This window comes from Hyaena hyaena, unplaced genomic scaffold (genome assembly GCF_003009895.1).
Source record: "Hyaena hyaena isolate Hyena2069 unplaced genomic scaffold, ASM300989v1 scaffold_70, whole genome shotgun sequence".
NCBI classification, from domain to species: domain Eukaryota; kingdom Metazoa; phylum Chordata; class Mammalia; order Carnivora; family Hyaenidae; genus Hyaena; species Hyaena hyaena.
Window position 1 is genome coordinate 3,748,556 of NW_024080701.1, and position 23,276 is coordinate 3,771,831.

Sequence of the window (23,276 nt, forward strand, 5' to 3'; positions counted from 1 at the left end):
GCCCCTCTTATCTTCCCTTTCCTAACTAGTCATTATAAAAATAGTTCTCTACAGATTTGATAAAACTTGGCCTTCATACTCTGATTATAGTAAAAAGAAATGGCAACAACACAGTAAAAACATGTTATTAAGTTCTGTGGCATTGGCTATAGAAAGCAATAAAAGAGGAGGACCACCTGGCTGGCTCAGTTGGTAGAGCATAGAACTCTTGACCTTGGGTTATTGAGTTTGAGTCCCATGTTGAGGGTAAAATTTATTTTAAAAAATAAAAAGAATTATAGTGTGGGGAAAATGAAGAAAAAGAATGGCACTAGGGAAACCACTGATGAGGATAGGACTATTTAGTTCCTGCTAATAAATTCTTGCTTCCTTTGTACACATGCCATTCCCTCTGTCTCCACAAAGGTCTTCTTAGGAGTATTAAAAGGGCAGGGTAGGGTGCACAGATCCTCTTGCTTCACCTACCTTGGTTTCTCTCTTAGAATGTGTAAAGACTATTATTTCTTGCTTCTTGCCTCAGGATTGGCAGACTGGGTAACCAGAAAATGGTTTGTAAGCTAGTTTGAGATTAAATAGGCATTTCCCAGTAAGAGAGTTTGCCTTTGCCCTATTCCTTTTTACATTCTCTTCATCTGTAGGTTGGAGGGCTGGTCCTGGGTCTTTTAAAATAAGACTTACTCTCCATGCCCAGTTATGACAGGCCCTAATGGGCTGTCCCGAAAGATAGAGATACAGATACTAAGGAATGATTTTCATTCTAATTTCTTTTACCACCTCCTAATTTGTTTCTCAGTCTAGAACATAAAGACTCAAACAGGCATACTTCTAGTAAGCCCACAGAGGGAGCTAAAAAAAAGGCAGTTAAAAATGTATCCTTTCCTCACAGCAACAACTTCATAATTTGCACATGTATATTCTGGGGAAAGAAAAACACCATAAAGAAACACTGGGTACTTTACAGACACAATTTTTATTAACATGGTATCCCTGAGAGGCAGATTAAGGTGTAAACGTTATTCTGCTTTACAGAAAGGGAGATGGATACAAACAGGCTGACATACACATGAGACATCTGGAACCAGAGTTCATATCTGCTGATACCTCAACCAATGGTTTTTATACACAACTACACATAAATATACTAAAGATAGTAATCTTTCATTTTAAAAAACATTCTAGCACACTTATTAACCATCTCAGATCCTGAGGCACTGCTTTAGACTGTTGTTTCTTCTATCTTCCTGTCTGCTTAGGCCACATAATTAAGATACCATCTCCTCCTAACAAATGTTAGGAGATTCTTTGTAGTAGGGTCCCTCAACACCAGAACCCTAATCTATCTCTCATCTAACACAGCAAGCTAAATTATAGAATGCTCTATCTCCCCACTTCTCTCCTTTATCTCATTCCAGCCATGGGAGTCTAATTAAATAGGAGTATGAAACAGCTACGTATATCAGGCCTTGACCATCTGCTCACATTCCTTTCCTCAGACCTGCCCACTGAAGTATCTTCTCAAGATAGTAGTTTCTGAGCTTTGTCTCCCGTAGGAGATAGTCCCCTAAAGCTGCTCATTCTTGTTCCCCAGTGCCAGCCAGCTATTTGATCAAGAAGTACAGCACGGTACTTGATTTACTATAGGGAACACCTCCTGGTCTGCCTCTGGAGCTCCTGTGTTTCAGTTAAGCCTCCTGCATAGCCCCTGTCATACTATGCCTCAAATTTTGTACTGCTCCAAGCTTTGTCCGACTTTCCCTACAGTCTGTCCTTTGCCCTTGCCTCCATCTGCTTTTAACACCTTGTTCCCCAATTTTCCCATTTCTCACCCACTCAGCACTCAGTTTTGTGATTTATTTTGGAAAGTTAATCCCACCCTAATTTACCTAGTAACCCTCCTTCCTTTAAACACTTGCTGTTTCATGAAGCCTTCCTGAATAAAGAAAATACCTCCCAGATTTTTCTTATAGAAAACTATAATGCATTAGACCTTAATATAACCTTAATATTTCTTATAGAAAACTATAATGCATAATGTTACCAGATTTCTCTAAAATTGTTTCAGCTCTACGTGTGTACTTACTGTTTGTCCATGTCAGTGTCATCTGTTTTAGACTGTAAGGACAAGGACAGGGTCTGTTTACCTTGTGCTGTACAGGGCTCATCATACTACTATGAATATATGAGCAATTAATTCAATACTATTTAGCTATACAAATCAGAATTACTTATGTTTGAAGAAGTTTTAAAAATAGATGTGTACAGTTGAATATGTGCACGTGCATGTAAGTATTGGCAACTCCAATGACGAAAGATAATCTGTCCTCCCTGCCATTAGGGTAGAGAGTTGTTGGCACAAAGTGGTCTGTTTCCTAATCCATGGGAATGTGGTAGTGGCCTCTGCTCAGTGCAGGTTAGCATTAAGTGCCCATGGGGTACATAACACTAAACTAGGTGTCTGGAGTGTGTGGAACATAGCCAATTCCCTAAAGGCAGCTTTAACTGCTTTCTCTCTCAACATATCCAACTGGCTTGCTCTTTGAACTTTTGGACTAGAAGAGAAAGATGAAATTCAGATGAGATGGAACAGAAGAAAAAGAGATCAAACTAGATGCTCTAAATATTATTCCATTCCAGAACTTCTACGACTTGGAAGAAACTAGAAATTCAGGATTCACACCTCAATATTTATACAAAGTTTACACTGTTTCCCCATATAGAACACTTAGGCTTTTGACAAGTTCTTTAATAGGTCAGAGTAAGGTGGACATTAAACTCTCCTGTATGGTAAATGAAATGTGCATGACAAATGTCATTCTGAGCACAGGCTTACATGAACACGAAGAGCCATTCTTATTTGCATTTCCTTTACTGTATAGAGAGCTAGACCCACTCAATTAGAAATGTCTCACAACTTCTCCCTGAAATGCTGCTGTGATAGGTTTTTCCAGTTGAAATGCAGCTAAATAACAGGATGAATAAATAACGGTATATAACAAGACTATAGGATCTACTATCTAGTCCTCTCTATTAAGGGAACAACATAGGCACTGAGAGGAAAAGGTATTATCTGTCATTTCAAAAAGGGCAAGGAGAGGGATTGAAATCATCCTCTGATTCTTAAGATGACTGCCTTAGGAATTCGTAGATCAAGGAGAAACATAAGAAACAGAGGGTGGGGTAAATCCTAGAGTGTCTTCTAAGCTAGTTGGGCATAGGATAGATCTCACTATTGGAAGACTTTTTCCAACCATTTTGATATATTTCTTTTCTTTAAATTCTCAGGGGCTTACTTAGGTGCTGACTGTGACAGAAGTTTTTCTCGTGTATGGATTTCTCGGTGTTTATTAAGAGCAGAGCTTTTACTAAAGCACTTGCCACAATCATGACACCCATAGGGCTTCTCTCCTGTGTGGGTTCTATGATGTGCACGTAAGTCAGAACTCTTACTGAAACTCTTTCCACAGTCAGGACACACATGGGGTCTCTCTCCTGTGTGTATCCTCCGATGTGCGCTGAAATGAGAACTGTTGTTGAAGCTTTTTCCACATTCTTCACATTGATAGGGCTTTTCTCCTGTGTGGGTTCTCTGGTGAATTATAAGGCTTGAGCTCTGATTGAAGCGTTTTCCACACTCACCACATTGATACGGTTTCTCTCCTGTGTGGATTCTCCTATGGGTGATGAAATTTGAACTGTCACGGAAACTTTTCCCACAGTCAAGACACTTATAAGGTTTCTCTCCAGTGTGGATTCTCCGGTGTCTAATGAGGCGTGCACTCCTACTGAAACTTTTCCCACAGTCAGCACATTTATATGGATTTTCCACTTGATGGGATATCTGATGCATGAGGTGGGAGTTCGGACCAAAGCTTTTGCCGTATCTGAGATATTTATAGGGTCTCTCTCCCAAGTAAGGTCTCTGATGATTTAGAACTTTACCTAAACTCCTCTCCGGGAGTGTTGATTTTCCTTTTCTCTCCCCTGTGGTCTTTTCCCACTGTTGTCCACTGTCACTGCCTTTACCCTGATTAAGATGCCAGGGAGCTTTTCTCTCAGACCTTGCAAGTAATGTCCTATGTAGTTGTACTTCCTCAGAAATATCTCGTTTTAGATTCTCTTCGTTATCAAATCCAGCCTCAAAACCTGATACAAGAATAGAATTTTAAAAGTTATCCATTTCCTCAATATTATGTACCCAGGGTTAGGCAAGTATCACATTAGATGATTAGAGGTAAAAATTAGGAAGGACTAGATCCCAAATGACTTCTATCAATCAAAATTCCAATTTTTTACTCCTCTAGTTAGTAACCTGTCACATGCTTCTGATCTGTTATAGGGACTGATATATTCTTTTAACTCTTCCCTGGATACCTACAATCTTCATAAAATCCTCTCAGTATAACAAGGAAAACTTGCCAGATTTAAGATATGTCCATAAATACCCAGGAAAACTCTGAGAAATTTCTGTATCCAAAAAGAGCTAAATGAGTCCTCCTCTCCTCAAATTCCAGTTTATGTTGAGAATAAAAAGAGTAGGAAAATACTTGGGGTCTTTCAAAGAACAGGAGGCTTTCAGAGAGAGGAATTTTGTATAAAGTATCTCCCTAAAACATTCTCTTTTCCCATGGAAAAATAATGACGAAATGTTCCAAAAGCACTACTCTAATATCCAAGCTAACCTTTTAATACTTTTTAATGTTTATTTTTGAGAAAGAGAGAAAGAACACGGGCAAGGGGGAGGGGCAGAGAGAGAAGAAGACACAGAATCCAAAGCAAGCTCCAGGTTCTCAGCTGTCAGCAGAGTCCAACATGGGACTAGAACTCACGAGCCATGAGATCATGACCTGAGCTGAAGTTGGATGCTCAACCAACTGAGCCACCCAGGAATTCCTGTGATAGTCTTCTAAGAACCAAACATCAGGCTGCCCAGGCCCAGCCTATGTGAATTTGCAGGTACTTGCAGATTTTCAGTTTGTGAATGGACTTTGAATTTGCAGAATTTTCAGATGTTTCAGATAAATTCTGGATCCCAAATACTCTGAGCTAAATTTGAGAGCAAAGAAATACTGAGTGTCAGCCTGCTTATGTATCCCTGAAAGATAGTATTTCTCCCCAGGAACTCAGTCTTAAGAGATGCCCCATGGAATAGAGATTTGTTAGATTCAACTGAATCTCAAAACCTTAAATATGTGAGTGTGTGCTGTGAGGCTCCAGGGAGGGTAACTGAGAATTTTCTAAACATAGAAGGCATTTTTTAGTGGAACATACGAATACCCTCATGGAATTGATACTCCATAGCACACCCTTGAGGAATGTAGATCTAAAGAACTTTTGGAAAAGGAAATTATTACTTATTAAATACTATGTGCCTAAGCACTGTGTTAGGTGCTTCACCATAGTACCTCATTTATATCAACCTTATTAAGGTAGGTCTTAATATATAAGCAAACTTACAGGGTTAAATAACTTGCTCAGAGTCACTCAGCTGTCTAATGGACAAGAGAGTCCAGATTCACATACATGTCTGACTCCAAAATCAGAAATTTTTTTCTCACAAGGAGGGAAGACATAGTGAAAAGTTTGTTTTTCTTACACAGCGGCTAAGACTCACAGGGTCAATTCCCTCAGAAACTTCAGACTTTTGCCCAGCTGTGTCTGAAGAAAGAGGTTATCAGGTTTTCATACATGTGAATAAAGCAGATATACAACTAGTAATACAAACTAGAACTAGAGGAAAAAGCATTAACAAGCATGAACTTTTAAAATCAACTTCATCCCACTGTGAGTATATAGCATGCTATTTGGGAGATGTTAGCTTTCATATTCCCTGCTAAGTAAAATGCCTAACAGCTCATGTAGATGACAGCAAATTTATAAAGTCTGCAGCCATCAGATTTATGCTGTATAGTATGAGAAGGCAAGTCAGGTGAATCATTTATATCTGCTCTGAGCTGCTTTTATAGAAAGGAAACCTGGAGAAGAGATAAAGTGGTCATAAGAAGAATCCAGAGAGCTGGGTATAGAGGCCAATCTCCTGGTTTTCAGGTAGTGGATTTTTCTTCTAAATCCCACTGCCTCCCCTTTGCTATTTAAACCTTAAGAAGTAAAAGGTTGGGGCGCCCGGGTGGCTTAGTCGGTTAAGCGTCCGACTTTCGCTCAGGTCATGATCTCGCGGTTCGTGGGTTCGAGCCCCGCGTCGGGCTCTTTGCTGACTGCCAGCTCAGAGCCTGGAGCCTGTTTCAGTCTGTGACTCCCTCTCTCTCTGACCCTCCTCTGCTCACGCTGTCTCTCTCTCTCCTAGAAATAAATAAAAAGCATTAAAAATTTAAAAAAAAAAAAAAAAAGAAGTAAAAGGTAAAACCTTACCACTGGGACTCTGGAATAAGACAGGAGCACGGGTCATGACAACCTCTAAGGGTACCTCAGTATCCTCTTCATCATCCTCAGAATCTTCTTCTATGTTCTCTTCTGCCACCTCAGCTTGCTTCTCAGCTTCAGTCTCATTGGTCTCCTGGATGGGGCAAGAGGCTGTCTCCTCTTCCTGGCCATCAATGGATGGGGCAACAACCCTAGCACTCACCAAAGCATCCATTTCTTCAAAGAATGGACAGGTCTCTGGTGCTTGGCCATTCTTGACTTTCCGATAGCTGGTTTGTAAGCTTTTAAACTTGGTCCGACACTGCTCTGGTGTCCTAAGGAATCCATATTCCCATAACCGCTCAGCCACTGCTCCATATAACTGGCTATTGCGGTGACAGTTCTGGAGGGCTTCATAGAACTGAGTCTCACTAAGAATTGCAAGGTAAGTCTTCGTCTCTTCATAGCCCCAGTGTACACCTGTCACCAGAAGAGAAATTTCAGCACCATTTAATGCAGGGCTTTATAGCCTCAATTCCTCAGCCCTATCAAGTACCTGATGAAAAATCACCTAGGCTTGGGCTTCTGGGTGAAAAAGTAAAAATACATCATGTTTCCAAAATCCATACAAACTCATTATAGAATGTTTTGCTTCTCTATATCCTAATATCCTATATCCTAGCAATTTCACAGGGATCTTTATTCCTACATTCTGTTTAGCCATTAAAAAAAAGGAGGCGGGGGCGGTGCATGGGTAGCTCAGTCAGTTAAGCACCCAACTGCTCAGGTCATGATCTTAGGGTTTGTGAGCTTGAGCTCTACTTCAGCCTCTGCGCTGTCAGCGTGGAATATTCATTCTCTACCCCCCGAACCCCCTGCTCACTTGCACCCTCTCTCTTAAACAAACCTTTCCACCAGATCACTGAAGCAGTCATTACATACACTAAGTCAAGAATACAGGATGCCTTTCCCCATTCTTCTAGTAGTTTCTCTGGAATTCTGATCCTAACTAGAAAGTAAGTGGTCAAAGGAATAAGACCCAGTCAATCACTGTCATGAGTTATCTATCCCTAACTTCTCAGATCATCTTTTTCCACCAGCTCTACTTCATTATGAATTAAGTTTTCCAAAGAATGACCCAAGACCCCAAAGAACAGTCTCTTTCAGAATCACACTTGCCTAATCCCTATTTTAACCCATCTTCATTTGCCACAGTCTCAAAAAGCAAGCCCAGTAATAGCAAAGACTTGAAGGGTACAGGAGAAGACCTAATAGTCATGCACCTTATCCTTAGGAGTGAAGGACTGATGGAAGCCAGAAAGAAGAGGAAGCAGCACAAACAGCATCTCCTATCCTGAACATGTGTTAGTGCTATAGGCCCCACTTCCGCATTACTTCAATATGATTACAGACTCTGCTCCTTGAAGGTCCCCATGGTAGAGGGAAAGGAGATTCAGAGTCTTCCTTCCACTGGCCAACCAACTGGAGAGGACACTGCTTCCATTATTCTCCACTTACTGGAGGTAAAGGAGAGGGGGAAATAATTGAAAGAAAAGTAGTAGAAAAAGATGAAAAGAAAAAAGATAATGAAAATAACAGCATCTAGCACATGTGCCATGTCTGTGGTTTACCTGCACTTATTCCAGTGACAAAAAAAATGAGAGAATAGATACTGAAGAAGGAAAAAGTGGAAGACTGGAAGACAGAGCAGAATTAACGTAACAACACACATGTAGTAAAAAATGAAAGGAAAAGATCACTTCACAGTGAAACTGCAATTTTAGAGATGTAGTCCTGCTGCCATGCCCCATTTTACATGTGAGGAAATAAACTCTGAAATGGCAGATAACTATCTAAGGTCGCTTAGGTGATGAGTGGTCAAGATAATAAACAAGGCCCTCTGGCTCATATTTTGGTGCTTTTTCCGTATCAACATAGTTATATAAATTATATCAACAGTAATAAATAATACTTAAAAACAGTTCCATAGGCAAATAATATTTCAACAAAGTGTTAAATAAGATTTCTTACTATGTGTATTGCAAATCTCATAGAGGAGTCTTAGGAAACATTTCCCCAACTTTGCACAGTCCTTCACTAGGCTAGGCTATATAGAAAGGTACACATAAGAAGCTGATGTTGAGAACTGGGAAAATCAAAGATAAAGCACCAGTTTGTATAAGGTACTCAATGAATATTTTCCTTAAAGCTAATATAGTGCTGGGTTTTTCTCAGCAGTAAATGATTTTATAGTCAGGGGAAAAAATTACTTAATAAAGAAATGGAAGGAATAATATATATATATTTTTTTAAGTAGGCTCCATGCCCAATGTGAGGCTTGAACTCATGACCCCGAGATCAAGAGTCGCATGCTCCACTGACTGCGCCAGCCAGGGGCCCCAGGAATGATATTCTTTTAAGAGCTCTCTAGAATTTTCTGAGTATACTTCTTTACAATATCTAAGATTATTCCCTACTTACTATTATCTAATTTTCCCACAAAAGAGAATGAAATACAGATAGAACTGAGAAAGTATCTCTTTGTTCCGTTTAAGTGACAAAACTCACAGGTGATATTAAACTTGCTGACTGCACATTCAGTCTCATAACTCCTCAGATCTAATCACAGAAACTGCAAAAGGAAAACTTCTTACCACTTGGGCTTCGAAAAAGAACAGGTGCAGTTGAATTGTCGGGGTCTTGAGGGGTGGCGTCCTGCCCCATTTCATCACTGTCAGACTCTTCAGCCATGGCCTCTTCTGCTCCCTCATGCTGCCAGCCCCCTTGCCCTGGCTCCTCAGTCTCAGCATCGCTGTCCACCAGGCCAGAGTGACAGGCTGCCTCTTCCAAGCCATTACTGGGCAAGGCAATGACCTGGGCACTCATCAGGGCTTCCATCTCTTCAAAGAAGGGGCAGGTCTCAGGTGGGTGACCACTCTTGACTTTCCTATAACTCTTCTGAAGACCTTTGAATTTGGTCCGACACTGTTCCAGGGTCCGAAGAAAGCCATACTCCCGGAGCCGCTCAGCCACAGCTCCATACACTTGGCTGTTTCGATGACAGTTTCGGAGAGCCTCATAAAACTCAGTCTGACTGAGAATTGCAAGCAGAGTTCTGGTTTCTTCATAGCCCCAGTGCACACCTGCTACCTTCTCATCTTCAAAGCCCCAGTGATCCTGTTCCACCCAAGTTCTTCTCTCTCTCTTGGATGATAACAGATCAGCATGTATCTGTCTATCTCCTGTGTGACTGCCTCTTGGGAGTTCCTTCTCCTTGGAGCCCAGATCAGGGAACACTGGCTCTCCTTGCTCCAACCTGGAGACCACACCGGATTTAGGAAATGGAAATCCTGCTTGCAGGGAAGCAAACAAAGGATATCATAATTTGGATTGATCATAAAAACACCTCTGAGTTCAGATCTGCCTTTTTTTTTTTTTTTTAATCCAAGAGGCTTATAAAGAAAGTGTCTAAGAAAGTATTTTCAGAAAGTTCAGTGGGTTGGAGAAAGTACATAAAACCTCAAAAAATGAGAATATGTTCCAGTGCAGGGTGACAAGAGAGGAAAAGGTTCTGTATGTGTGTTCAGAGTAAATACTTCTGTTCCACGTTGCTCCCTAGCCTTCCTCACTACTTATAGGCAGGTCTTGGCACTGCTGGGAACAGCCACCTATAAGTCTCCACTTGGGGCTAGAAAATTAAACTAGAAAATTAAACTTAAGTCTCCTATAAGTTCTCCACTTGGGGCTAGAAAATTAAACTCAAGAGTGATTTCAAGAGAGAGAAGAGCAGGGGGGGAACTTCCAACTCATCCATTTCCTTCAAATTGTCACCAAGTTCTAAAAGCTTTTCACTTTAGTATGTCCTCTGTTCCTCCTGCCACCATCCAAGTCTAGACTCCTTATCCTCTCAAACCCAGATAACTGCAGGAGTCCTGCCTGACTCCAGGTTCTTCTTCCTCAGTTCAAACACTATACTGTCCAACCTTAACCTGAGTGCCTACCATGCACTGTCCATTCATATCAGACTCCCCTCAAGAATACAGCGTACATTTATTCATTACTTTGTGCCTTTCCTTTAAGTCCCTCCTATCCAAATGGAATCCATTCTAAGAGAAACTGTATTTGCCAAAGCCCCCCATGAGTCTTCCCCACTGCCCTCCCTAATTGCCCACTCTGCCAAACCCCTACTATACTCACACAACTTGACTAACAAGTCATTGTTTGGCATGGTTTCAATACAGTTCAGTTGAGCACATATTTGCTTTTAATCACACCATAAATTCTTTGAGAATATGGAACCTTTGCTTATTGCACAGCACGTTGCAAGGCACTGGAATACATGGTAGGTGTTCAGTGACTGATCAATTCTGTAACTCTCTATGTGGAATTGCTTTTGGATTACTAAACAGACCACTACAAACTGCTGAGAAGGCTAGCATCTTGAATGATAAGATCAGAATTTAAAACAACCTCAACAAGTTAAATGATTTAAAAAAAAAAAACAAAAAACGGAGTTCAACCAAGTACAAAGAAGAAAAACAAGTTCTACAAATCAAGTACTAGCCACAAAGACAATGGGAAAGCTGTAAGAGTGCTGGGAGTTACCAAGTAAACAATCACCAAATAATCAGTTAAGCTCTACTGAAAGAGAATGTAGTAAAATTTCTACTCTGCCTGTACCTGCTAGACCCCTCCCTGGAAAAATATAATTTAGTTTTCCACAATTAACATGATATTTGGAAGACTTAAAGGTTCCAAGGGAGGATAACAAAAACTTAGTAGGTCCAAAGAATGGAACTTCTGGGGAAGAGCTTAAAGAAATAAAATAGTTTAATTTGGAGAAGGAAAATGATTGAAAGGAGGCTGTGCCTTCAACTTCAAGTATAGAAAAGAATTTTTATCTAGAAAATACTGACCTAGTATCATCATTGCCAAGAGGAAATAAAATAGTTCCAATTCTGGAAAAAAGCGGGGAGCTATCCTCTGGCAGACTTGTCAAGAGGAAACACGAGAATACTCCAACAGAGGGCTAAACTACATACCTTCAGGAGGTCTCCAACAACTGCATACTCTACAATTTCAACTCAATTCCTAAAATCCCTTTCCCACTCACTATTCCCAACCCTACTTCCCAGTTGAGAATGGCATCCTATCTTCCCATATGAATCTACTCCTCACCGCTCCTTTGAAAAGGTCTGAGCTTCTCCTTTGGGTTCATCTGCTCCTGTGGTCTCAGGTCTGGGCTTCTTGCCCTCTCTTTCTTGGTTACACCCCTGGGCTGGGGTTCCACTGACTCCTGCCGAACACTTATTAACTCTCGTGATGATTTCAGGGGTGTCATCTTCTCCAAGCGCACTTCCTGCCCCTTCACAGAGACTGTGACCTAGAAACAACCCCCATTAATTGTCACTGCAAGGTTATAATGAGGGGCATTCCCAGAGGAGATCATTTAATACCCCAAAAGAGTTTATCCTCTTGGGACATGGCTAGGGTTGGAGGGAAGAGGTGGGGGTTTAACAGTCAACAAGGGTCTTTTATTTCATTAGTTTAGAGGAGCTGGAACTCCAGAAGGAAAAGATCATATTAGTAAACCCAACTATAAGCTAAAGAATAATTCCCCTTGCTTCCCTTGTAAATAAAAAACTGTAAAACTATGAATAACTCATTGTGACAGGGTAGCATCTCCAGACAAGCTCCATCTGAAAAAGTTATCTATTCCAGAACCAGAAGAATAAGCATCACCAAAGGAGATTGTGCCCCTTTTTAAACCTGCCGATACCTTAATTTGGCCCTTTATCCTTGCCCCTTCCCAGTCACACACTTCTGAATTCCCCCTCCCTTCTCACCGAACTTCCAGGTCTTCCAGGCTCTCTTTCTAAATCTTCCACCAGAGCCACTGCCTCCTCTCCACTTTCTGGACATTGCTCCTGTACCCAATTCTGGATCTCCCCAGGTAAGATGGTCAGGAACTGCTCTAGCACCAACAATTCTACAATCTGCTCCTTGGTGCGCACCTCCGGCCTTAGCCAACGACAGCAAAGTTCCCAGAGTTGGCTGAAAGCCTCCCGGGGCCCAGCTACCTCCTGGTAGTGAAATCTCCTGAAGCGCTGTCGGAAGGTCTCAGAGTTAGGGCCATTCCCTCTCAGAGTGGGTTTGGCCATCATTCACAGCAGAAAGCAGCTCCCCTCCACTTAAGGGTTGAAGGGCTTACACCTATTTTCCCATGTCCTTGGAGAATCACCTGCAGATGAGTCTCTCACTGTAAGAAGAGTTTCTTCCTAGGGTAGAGAGAGATGGCACTATCAGAAGAAATACACTTAATATGTCTAAAGTTTCGCCAAGAACTGGCCTGCCTTCCCATATACTCCACGTGGTCATCTGAGGTAACACCAACTTCAGGACAGCAAGCCAAAACTGAGTATGAAGAAGAGACACATTTCAAAAGCTGCATTTCTGGGTGACTTCAACTGCAGCCCGTGGAGGCAGCAGAGAATAAAGTACTGACTGCTCTTCTTCCACATCCCCCCAAATCTGACCCCATTCAGCTCCCCCTGACTAATGATGCATACTGAGTTTGAACCATATGGGAGACCTGGAGTTTGAGAGGATCTAAAGCCAAGTCACCATCCTGCTTATGGCAACAAAAAGCCTCTGTCCAGTGGGTCGCACCTGATCTCCCCTAGTACCTCCAAAAAGTCCTTCCAGAGGCCCTTTACATCCTCCCCGCCCCCTCAGACTCCACAACTACCAGTTCCCACCCGGGAGAAAAATCAAGTACTGAATACTGAGTCTTTGTTTTCCCTCACAGCAGAGGTAACCGCTCAGCAACTATTCGGGAATTACTGACGGGAAACCTCGCGCATTGGGAGGATTGGTTTTGGTTCCTGAAGGGCCGGTGGGCGTGGGGAGTCACACAGAGTTGGTGGAGAGAGGGAGTCCGAGGGCGCAGTAGTAATGGGTCTCCTGAGGACGAGTTCGGTGGCTGGCCAGGGGCTCGGAGTGATGCGAGGTTCGCAGGAGCAGGGCTCAGCCCAAAGTGTGGCGGGTGCGGGATTCCGGCCTCTTTGTCTTCGCTCTCTCTCCGGCCAGGTCACTCTCCTAGCAGTCGTGCAGTCCCTCCAGAGGCCTCCGACCACGCCGAGGAGCCCTGAGAGCACCCTCCGGCTACCCATGGGTTAGTCTCCCTCTCGAGGCTGACCCTCAACCCACTCGCATTTCTGCCCCGGGGGCCTGCCTCACCCTCTTAGGGTCCGGCCCAGCCCCGGCTCTGCAGTCTCCCGGTCCAGCTCTCAAACCGGAAGTCCGAGCGGGGCGCCTCGGGTGCTCTGAGGACGCATGCGCAAGGGCAACTACGGCGACTCCTCCAGCAGAGCCCGGGCAGGAGCGAGAGAGTGGGCCCAGCAGAGCGCAGCACACTTCCAGGACGCGGCGCGCCTATCCCGTACCCTTTCTCGTCCACTCTTCCCGCAGCAGTTGTCCTGCCACTTGGGATTCAGGACGAACCGCCTGTCCCAGGGGCTTGTGCGCTTGTCGAGAACGCAGCATCCGCCCCCGTGGTCCTCTGGAGGGGCCCTGGAGGAGGGGGCAACGGATATAGGAACTCGAGGTCCGCCGTGGGAATGATCCACGAACTACTCTTGGCTCTGAGCGGGTACCCAGGGTCCATTTTCACGTGGAACAAGCGGAGTGGCCTCCAGGTACCGCCGGAACCAGAGCGCGGGAACTCGCGAGCGCAGAATAGGCGTACTCAAGCCGGAGCCCGGGGGAGGAGTCTGCGAAGGCGGGGGGCGGGACTTGCAGAGGCTGAGGCGACCGGGGGGCGTGTCTCTGGACTGGTAACCGGGGAAGTGCGGATATCTGCGCGCGATACCGCACCAGGAGAGGGCTGGTCACAGGCTAGCGAATCGAAGGCCAATCCCGGAGGGCCCCGCCTTCGCGGACCAAGCGCGAGGTTGTGACCAGGCCTAAGGTTGAGGTGTCTGAGCGCGGGTTGCTGGGGAACTGGATGTAAAGGCGAGTTTCACCCATTTTCACGCTTGCAGTGCAGTGCTTTAAAGTGAGTTTTGAAAACTCGTCCAAATACGTAGCCCCTAATACAGTAAGATGTCAGCCACTTTTGTTGACTGAAAAATGAGAGTGTGTTTCCCTCGTTACTCCTTTCTCTGGAAATTTGTGCACTGGGAGAATTTGGAAGGGGGTTTTTCATGTAACCAGAAATATATAAGGAGGAAGGGCTTGTTACTATATGCATTGTCTCAATTAATCTGCACAATCACCTATCTCCACTTCACAGATTAACTCCCTGTATCTGGTAGCTAGAAATTAGCGAGCTTGGTCTTGAAACTCAGGCCTGCTTGGCTCCAGTATCTGAACCACTCTTTTCAATTTCTGCTTATATTATCCAATCCTCTCAATAACTTAGTAACGTAGGTATTGTTAGCCCTAGTTTACAAAAGAGCAAACTGAAGCTCAGAGAACTTTGTGGGGGCTAGTCCTGGTAATGGCAGGATTTGAAACTAAGTCTGTCAGATCACAGTCATGCCTCTTCCAAACCAAGTAACAGACTCTTAACTATGGAGAAACAAGTGATAGTTACCAGAGGGAAGAGAAGTGGGGAGATGATCTAAATAGGTGGTGGGAATTAAAGAGTGCGCTTGCTGTGATGAGCACTGGGCGTCGTTATATTGTACACCTGAAACTAGTATTAGACTTATGTTAACTGGAATTTAAATAAAAACTTTTTTAAAAAGTCATGCCTATTCCTATAAGAATTGGCAATATAGGCTGCAGAGGAGCAGAAAAGTTACATTCTTCTATAAAACCTATAAATCAGATCCCTCTTGTTATTTATTTTCCCCTGTAAAACTAATGGCAGACATATAGGAGGAAAATGCCTAGGAAGTATTTGTGAGTGCTTGACTGAAGTAAAAATATAACAAGAGTATATATAACAAGGAAGGATAGCTGCCTTCCTTTCTTTTTTATAAAAAAAAATCTCAAGTGAATATTTTCATTCTTAAGGTGTCAGCTTCAAAATCATCCAGAAAAATGTTCTCTGACCATCTCTTTAAGTATCCTCCCTTTATGCCATTATTCTCCATCACAACAACTTGTTGATTTCCCTTATAGGACTTATCACAGTTTATATTATTTATTGTTGTTACCTGTGTATAGTCCTTCTCCCACATAGGTTGCCTATAGCGGCAAAGACTATAGTGGATGGTTTTTTTCATTGATGTAGCCAGCACAGTTTCTGCCACTTGGTAGGTGTTCAGATATTTGTGAAAGAAAAGACTTAAAAACATAAAATATTGCATACTTTCTGCGGTGTTTTTCACATTTGAATAAAGGGAAAAATTGTCATGAATGCCTAATGTTGACAAAAATCATTTTATTGTAATACTGTATAGACATACACATTAACCTAAGTATGAGCTCAAAGTTATTTGAGTGTAAGCTCAATTTATTGCTCTTAAAAAACTATAAAACCAAAGTAAACAAAATACCAAATGCATACATTCAAAATAACATTAATCTAACACATGGTTTCTCAACAGGGGCACTATTGACATTTCAGGCTGGATAATTCTTTGTTAGGGGTTGTGTCCTGCCTGTGCATTATAGGGTGTTTATAGAGCAGTATCCATGGCCTCCACCCACTAGATGCCAGTAGTACCCCTTGAGTTGTGGCAATAAAAAATATCTCCAAACATTTACCAAATGGGGCAAAATTGCCTCTGAGAACTAGTGATCTAATGTGACATAACTATTGTTTTGCTGAAACTAAATCCCCAACATTGCGTTTAATAACAGTTTGACAGCTGCAGATGTGGCTACATCATTCCCTGTTTTGATTTTATTAAGTCTAGTGTGGAAAATGCCTGTTCATGTAAGTAGGTTGCACCAGATGGTATCACTAACTTCAAGGTATTGTTTGCTGTTTCAGAATAATTAGACCTTGAATTTTTATAAAACTCTGCCACTGAAGCACTGCTGAAAATTCTAATTTTAATGGGAATATCACTTGATAACTGGGTAGATCTGTGTTAATGATAAAAAGTTACTGGAGCACCTCCGTGGCTCAGTTGGTTAAACGTCTTGACTGTGCGCGGGTCATGACCTCACAGTCTGTGAGTTCGAGCCCCACATCGGGCTCATTGCTGACAGCTTAGAGCCTGGAACCTGCTTCAGATTCCGCGTCTCCCTCTCTCTCTGCCTCTCCCCCATTCACAGTGTCTTTCTTACTGGCTCTCTCTCTCTCTCTCTCTCTCAAAAATAAAAATAAACATACAATTTTTTAGAGTAATAATAAAAAAGTGCTTACATGTGTTGTGCACTTGCTACATGCATGGCTTTACATGCATTAACATTTAACCTTCACAATTGTTATCTCCACATTATGGGTTTGAAAACTGAGGCACAGACAGGTATTATAACTTGCCTCAGATTTCAAGCAAATGAAGAAGCAACTCAAGGATTCAAACCTGGCAGTCTGACTCCATGGTGGGTTCCTTTTTTTTTCACCCCTAAAGCCACAGGCAAGGCTTTACTGGGGCTATAGCTCCAGTCTAAAGGGAGACATAGCACTAACAGAGAGTAGTTAGGCTGGCCTCCCAAAAACATTTTAATTTTTTTTTTTTTAATTTTTTTTAGAGAGACAGAGTGCAAGCACAGAGAGGAGACACAGTATCTGAAGAAAGCTCTGGGCTCTGAGTTGTCAGTACAGGGCCTGATGCGGGCTTGAAGTCAACAACCTTGAGATCATGACCTGAGCCGAAGTGGGATGCTTAACTGACTAAGCCACCCAGGTGCCCCCCCAAAGACAGATTCTTAAGCAGTTAAGTCATGTTACCTCTTAAGTTATTAGCTGGAAAATATGGTTAGCAGTGTCATTAAAATCTGCATTCAGTGGATTCCTAAGCAAATTATTGTGGATTCAGTAACAGAAAAATTCTTTTTTGCCTATTACCGCTTTTATTGTCATGTACTGATGGCAACCACGGGCTGGCTCTGTCAGAAGAACATGTGACTTTTTTTTTTTTTTTAAGGTTTTATTTATTTCTGAGAGAGAGAAGCAGCATGAGCACAGGAGGGTCAGAGAGAGAGGGAGATACAGAATCAGAAGCAGGCTCCAAGCTCTGAACTAGCTGTCAGCAAAGAGCCCGACACGGGACTTGAACCCACGAACTGTGAGATTATGACCTGAGTTGAAGGTGGACGCTTAACCGACTGAGCCACCTAGGTGCCCCGAACATGTGACTCTTGATCTCTGGGTTTTGAGTTAGAGCCCCATGTGAGGTATAGAGATTACCTAAATAAATAAAACTTAAAAAAAAAAAAGTGGCATCCACAAAATAAAGTACTCACAATATAAATATGTAATATGATAAATTCTTTGGGGATACTAACTGCATCTAATTTTGTTCACTGTTTAACCTAGAGATGTTAACACTGTGCCTAGGATAAGTATGTGTTTGTTAAAAGTGGCCAGTGCTTCAAGGAAGATACACAATGGCCAATAAACAAATGAAAAGATTATAATGATCAATATAGTTGATCATTAGGGAAATGAAAATCAAAAGCACAATGAGATACTACTTCATACCTATTAGGATGACTGGTTATCAAAAAAAAAAAGAAAATAACAAGTGTTGGTGAGGTTGTGGAGAAATTAGAAATTAGAACGCTTGTACATTACTGGTGGGAACGTAAAATGGTGCAGGCCTGGTGTGGAAAACGGTGTGGTATCTCCTCAACAAAATTAAACATAGAATTATCAGGTGATCCAATAACAATTTCGCTTCTAGATACATACTCAAAAGTTAAAGAAGGGACTTAAATAAATATTTGTATGCCTACATTCATAGTATACTATTCACAATAACCAAAGGGTAAAAGCAACTCAAGTGTGCCTTGACAGATGATTTGGGTAAACAAAATGCTGCACAATCATACAATGCAATATTTTTCAGTCTTAAAAAGGAAGGAAATCTCTTACATGCTACAACATGGATGAACCTTGGAGACATTATGCTAAGTGAGAAAGCCAGCAATAAAAAGACATATATTCTATTTCCACTCTTTTGAAGTCCTTAGAATGGTCAAGAGTATAGAGACAAGAAATAGAAGGGTGGTTGCAAGGGGTTGGGGAAGTGGAGGAATAACGGATACAGAGTTTCAGTTTGGGAAGATAAAGTGCTGGGGTGCATGGTGGTGATGGATGCACAACAGTGTAAATGCACTTAATGCCAGAGAATTTTACAGCTAAAGATGGCTAAAATGGTAACTTTTATATTATGCATATTTTACAATTTTTTGAAAAATTGGGGTTGGGGGTCACCTGGGTGTCTCAGTCAGTTAAGCATCCTACTCTTGATATTGCCTCAGATCATGATCTCACTGTTCGTGACATTGAGCCCCGTGTCAAGCTCTATGCTGACAGCACAGAGCCTGCTTGGGATTCTCTGTCTCCTCTCTCTGCTTCTCCTCCACTCACTTTCTCTCTCTCTTCTCCAAATAAATAAGTAAACTTAAAAAAAAATGGGTTGAATAAATACATTCTCCTGCAACTTTTTTCCATTTTTGAACTGCTGTGAAACCTTCATATAGCATAGTAGGTTATTTTTTGGCCTTAAATTAAAAATACCCAATCAAGGGGCGCCTGGGTAGCTTGGTTAAGCGGCCGACTTTCGCTTAGGTCATGATCTCGCGGTTCGTGGGTACGAGCCCCGCATCGGGCTCTGTGCTGACTGCCAGCTCAGAGCCTGGAGCGTATTTCAGTCTGTGACTCCCTCTCTCTCTGACCCTCCCCTGTTCACGCTGTCTCTCTCTCTCTCTCCTAGAAATAAATAAAAAACATTAAAAAAAAAAACCCAATCAAATGAAATACCAAATATGGGTGAAAATGTGGACACTACTTTTATATGTACAGTTATGAGGTGCTTTTATATAGTATGTTACATTAATTTTACATTTTCATTGAAATGAAAATGAAATTTAAAATTTTATAGAGAGGGTCACCTGGGTGGCTCAGTCCGTTATGCATCTGACTTCAGTTCAGGTCATGATCTCACAATTTGTGAGTTCAAGCACCGCATCAGGTTCTGTGCTGATAGCTCTGAGCCTGGATCCTGCTTCAGGTTCTGTGTCTCCCTCTCTCTCTGCCCATCCCCTGCTTATCCTCTGCCCCTCTCTCTCTCTCAAAAATAAACAAACATTCTATAGAGAATTTGCAAATCTTAAGAATATGAGAAACCCCTGGAGGATGCAGATTGCAGTTTGAGCAGTATCACTAGACACAATTGAAATCAGGTCCCAAACTCTATATGCTGATAGGCCTTTCCCAGAAGATCACGTGAGAAACAGGTAATAGCAGCTGCCTGTGGGGAGGTTGACTTTTTTTTAAGGGAGTATTTTTTTTAAGTTTGTTTATTTTTATTTTGTGAGAGAGACAGAGCACGTGTGCAAGTGAGGAAGGGGCAGAGAGACAAAGAGCTCTGTCTCATGACTGAGAAATCATGACCTGAGCCCAAATCAAGAGTCAGACTGAGCCACCCCAGGTGCCCCAGCTGACTTATTTTTAATGTACAGCATTTGATAGTGTTTGAATTCTTTGCCATGTGTTGCCACCTATTTCAGTCAACAACTAATTAGATCAGGAAGAAGCAACACCTTTGTAGCAGTTTGGAATTTAACAAGCTTAAATAGGCATCTTGAGAAGGACAATAAAAAATGGTATGAAGTATTTGAAGTATATGAAGTATATGAAGATACACAGGCATCAGTGTCTTCAAACTGTTCCTCTTCCTGCAGGTGTCACAGGACTTCCCATTTCTCCACCCCAGTGAAACCAGCGTCCTGAATCGACTCTGCCGGCTGGGCACAGACTATATTCGTTTCACTGAGTTCATTGAACAGTACACAGGCCATGTGCAGCAGCAGGTAGGTTGCTGGTCTCAGGGAATGGACACCTCCGGAGGTCAGGAGCTATGTCAAGTTTTGAGTGAATCCAAACTTTAATGTGAAATAAGTCTCAAGATATTATGAATATCTCATCATTGAAATTATTCAAGTGAGGGCTAGGTAACTAGCTCAGACAAGGGAGAAAATATACACAGGGACCGATTTGGGCAGATTAGTATAAGAAGAAAGATGCTTTGCTTGTGTTTTAGGAGACCTGAATTAAATCCATTTGAGCTGGACCAGACTTCCAGTTACAGAGATGAAATCATAAAGCCTCATTTCAGATCTCTTTGCCCTTTATTCTTCTAACTACCTTAGTCACACAGAGGCAAGCAACTAAAATCTTTGGACTTCATTTTTGTCATTTGTAAATAAAAGAGTTAGTGAAGGTGCTTGGGACATAGCAAGCACTTAGGAAATATCCATTGATTGGAAGTGTACACTGTTAATTGTAATTAATGGTGTAGAGGTCAAGGATTCGTGTCCTGCTCTATCACTTACTGGCCATAGTCTGCCTGGCAGTCACCTAATACTCAAAAACTAGAGCTCAGTTTACTTATCTATCAAATAGGGATAATAGTGCCTATTTCAGGGTCAGGAGGATTAAATAAAGTAATTCATGAAAAGTGCCTGGTACAGAGTTAACACTCATATGTTTTTAAAGAGACATTTAAAGTTCTCTTTTGTTTTTATCTGTCTATAATTCTGTCCATGCTAGGTAAAAAGATTGCTGAATTCTGTGACTGATTAGTGATGACTGTTGCCAACCTAAAACAGTGATTCTGGTTGAGAAGGAAGGCAGGGACTTCTAAAAAGGAAAAGGAAGGGTTCCTGAAATAATGCGGTCAGTACCCTCTGTTACATAAGTTGGTCATCAGGCCTTTGGTGGGGTCATCTGTAGGACACAGGAGTTAGAGAATAATGCCTTATATTTTCATCTCTGGGACAGGGATTCTGATTCTCTCAAACTGATTTTTGCAAACATAAGCTAAATGTGAGTTGAAAGTCTAATCAGTGCTATGAAATCAAATTAATGAGGGCACATGAATTATCAGAATTGGAACCTATACATGTGTGTGTGTATATATATATATATATATACACACGTACATATATACATATGAATCAGTATATATATATAAGAAAAGGAACCTATATATACACATACGTGTACACATATGTATATATATACACATACGTATACACATATGTATATATATACGCATATGTATGTGTATATATATAAATATGTGAAAAGGCCTCTAGTTTTAGTTTCTTGTATATAACATTTAAAAGAAAAAAAAGCCTGCACTGTATTTGTGTGACTATATGGATTTTATATAATATGTGAAGTCCTACTTTCCCAAATTCTAAAGATAGCTGTAGTGCCTCTTTTTTTGGAACAGTAAAAAGCATACTTAATTTCTCTTTCATTTAGTGATAAATGAAGACATTCAGTTCTCTGGAATGCCACAAGATCAAAATAAACTTGGCTAGTTGTAAGCCAGTCTGGTCCATTTCATCCTATGCCCATGCTGGTCTTACTATAGCTGTGAACCTTTATCTTCAGGAACTGCTAGTATCCTTTGTGGCGACCCCTGGCTACCCTGAGCTTTTTAACCTCCGAGTACAAGCTTCCTACCCCATTTGTTGTGGAATTCTGCCATAGTGCCTGCTGTCACCAGAGCCTGATCACCTAAATCAGTACACAGCCAGAGAGGCCAGTCCTCATGGTCTTTAGTCCACTTCCTCTGCAGTTGCCCCTGTAAAACTACAAGAAGAGGCTCTTATAAAAAAGCTGCAGGTTTCCTGAAAGACAAGCTATATTTGTAAATCGGCCCTTGGTGAGAGTCCTATCACTCCCCATGTTGACTATCAGATTCATGCTCCTGATGAATTACCAGGCGAGGCAGGAGATGGGATTTTAGAAGGATTGAAGTCGTTTATTCACTAAATATTTATCCTGTGTTCAAAGAACTGAGCTAGGAGCTGAAATACAAAGATGAATAAAGTGTGGGTCCTGCCTTCGTGAAGCTCTTAGTCATGAGAGGGGGGCATATAAACAAAAGTACAATTCATGCATTACGTAGAGATGTTATGAAAGCAACAAAGAGCGAGTGATTTGTTTCCCAGGGAGAGTTAGGAAGGGCTTTGAGAGAAGAGATGCTTGAGTTGGGTCCTGGACGAAAAGTAGGCATTTGTCACAAAGATGAGTACACAGTTATAAGTGGAACACATCCACATTCGTGGGGGTGAGAAGTAGAAGCAAGGCACATTTGGTGAGCTGTGGGTAGTTTGGAAATGAGAATGTGAAGTTGGAAGCAGTGAAAGATAATTTTAGAGAGTTAAGGGCCTGAATGTAGAAATCATTGCATGCCATGTAGGAGAGTTGAGATGTTATTCTGGGGCAATAGGAAGCCACTAAAGGGATTTCAGCTGGAAATGATCAGGTTAGTTGTAGAAAACCTTCACTGACAACCTGAGGTTCTACCTGGTTGTTTGTAACATGTAGGATGCTTGGGAAATTAAAATATCATCACATCTTAAAACGTCAGAACTCAAAATCTGCCTCTCTAGTCAGGGTTTCCTCTCACTGAAGCACTGTTCTGATGTGGAATTATTTAAGCAAAAACAGTAACACTAATAAGGGATAATGTCTTCCTCAGGTTTTAGAGTCTGAGCTATGAGGTTGAATTCTCTTTGTTTGATTTCAGGATCACCATCCATCTCAGCAGGGCCAAGGTGGGTTACATGGAATCTACCTACGGGCCTTCTGCACAGGGCTGGATTCAGTTTTGCAGCCTTATCGCCAAGCGCTGCTTGATTTGGAACAAGAGGTGAGAGAGATTTGAGAACAATGTCTCTGGGACAGCAGATTAGGGCACATTCTTGAATTTGAAATATCTTTGATGTGGTCAGGTAGTTAAGAGAGAGCTATTTTTTTTGTGGGTAGAAGA

At 41.8% G+C, this 23,276-nt stretch overlaps 2 protein-coding genes across 7 annotated transcripts in view; one reads left to right on the top strand and one right to left on the bottom strand.

Annotated features, from left to right (window-relative positions):
* Positions 1-951: 951 nt before the first annotated feature.
* ZSCAN29 (zinc finger and SCAN domain containing 29) lies at positions 952-13,890 on the bottom strand. Of its 5 annotated transcripts, none has more exons than XM_039232915.1 (6): positions 13,803-13,890; positions 12,204-12,635; positions 11,536-11,740; positions 9,012-9,707; positions 6,367-6,837; positions 952-4,143 (listed from the first exon to the last, which is right to left on the bottom strand). In XM_039232915.1, the coding sequence occupies exons 2-6, from the start codon at positions 12,519-12,521 to the stop codon at positions 3,287-3,289; spliced, it is 2,547 nt and encodes an 848-aa protein (XP_039088846.1). In that variant the 5' UTR covers positions 12,522-12,635; positions 13,803-13,890; the 3' UTR covers positions 952-3,286. The 5 variants fall into 5 exon arrangements, with proteins under 5 accessions (XP_039088846.1, XP_039088849.1, XP_039088848.1 ...); XM_039232918.1 differs by lacking the exon at positions 13,803-13,890 and adding an exon at positions 13,597-13,751 and having other exon boundaries at positions 12,438-12,635; XM_039232917.1 differs by lacking the exon at positions 13,803-13,890 and adding an exon at positions 13,597-13,751 and having other exon boundaries at positions 12,372-12,635.
* An 84-nt stretch (positions 13,891-13,974) lies between these two features.
* Positions 13,975-23,276, top strand: part of TUBGCP4 (tubulin gamma complex associated protein 4) — a 37,136-nt gene continuing 27,834 nt past the window's right edge. For both annotated transcript variants that reach the window (XM_039232920.1, XM_039232921.1), the window contains exons 1-3: positions 13,975-14,054; positions 20,170-20,298; positions 23,034-23,156. In XM_039232920.1, the coding sequence (XP_039088851.1) occupies positions 13,977-14,054; positions 20,170-20,298; positions 23,034-23,156 (330 nt within the window). In that variant the 5' untranslated portion in view covers positions 13,975-13,976. The remainder of the gene's footprint in view (positions 14,055-20,169; positions 20,299-23,033; positions 23,157-23,276) is intronic.

Bases quoted from the DNA above. Each gene is read 5' to 3' on its own strand.
- ZSCAN29 (XM_039232915.1), bottom strand. From the start codon at position 12,521: ATGATGGCCAAACCCACTCTGAGAGGGAATGGCCCTAACTCTGAGACC. The intron at 9,708-11,535 runs GTGAGGAGTAGA...CCCTGCAAGCAG, and splicing joins CAGACCTTTTCAAAGGAGCG to GATTTCCATTTCCTAAATCC. The intron at 6,838-9,011 runs GTAAGAAGTTTT...TTCTGGTGACAG, and splicing joins TCTTTTTCGAAGCCCAAGTG to GTGTACACTGGGGCTATGAA.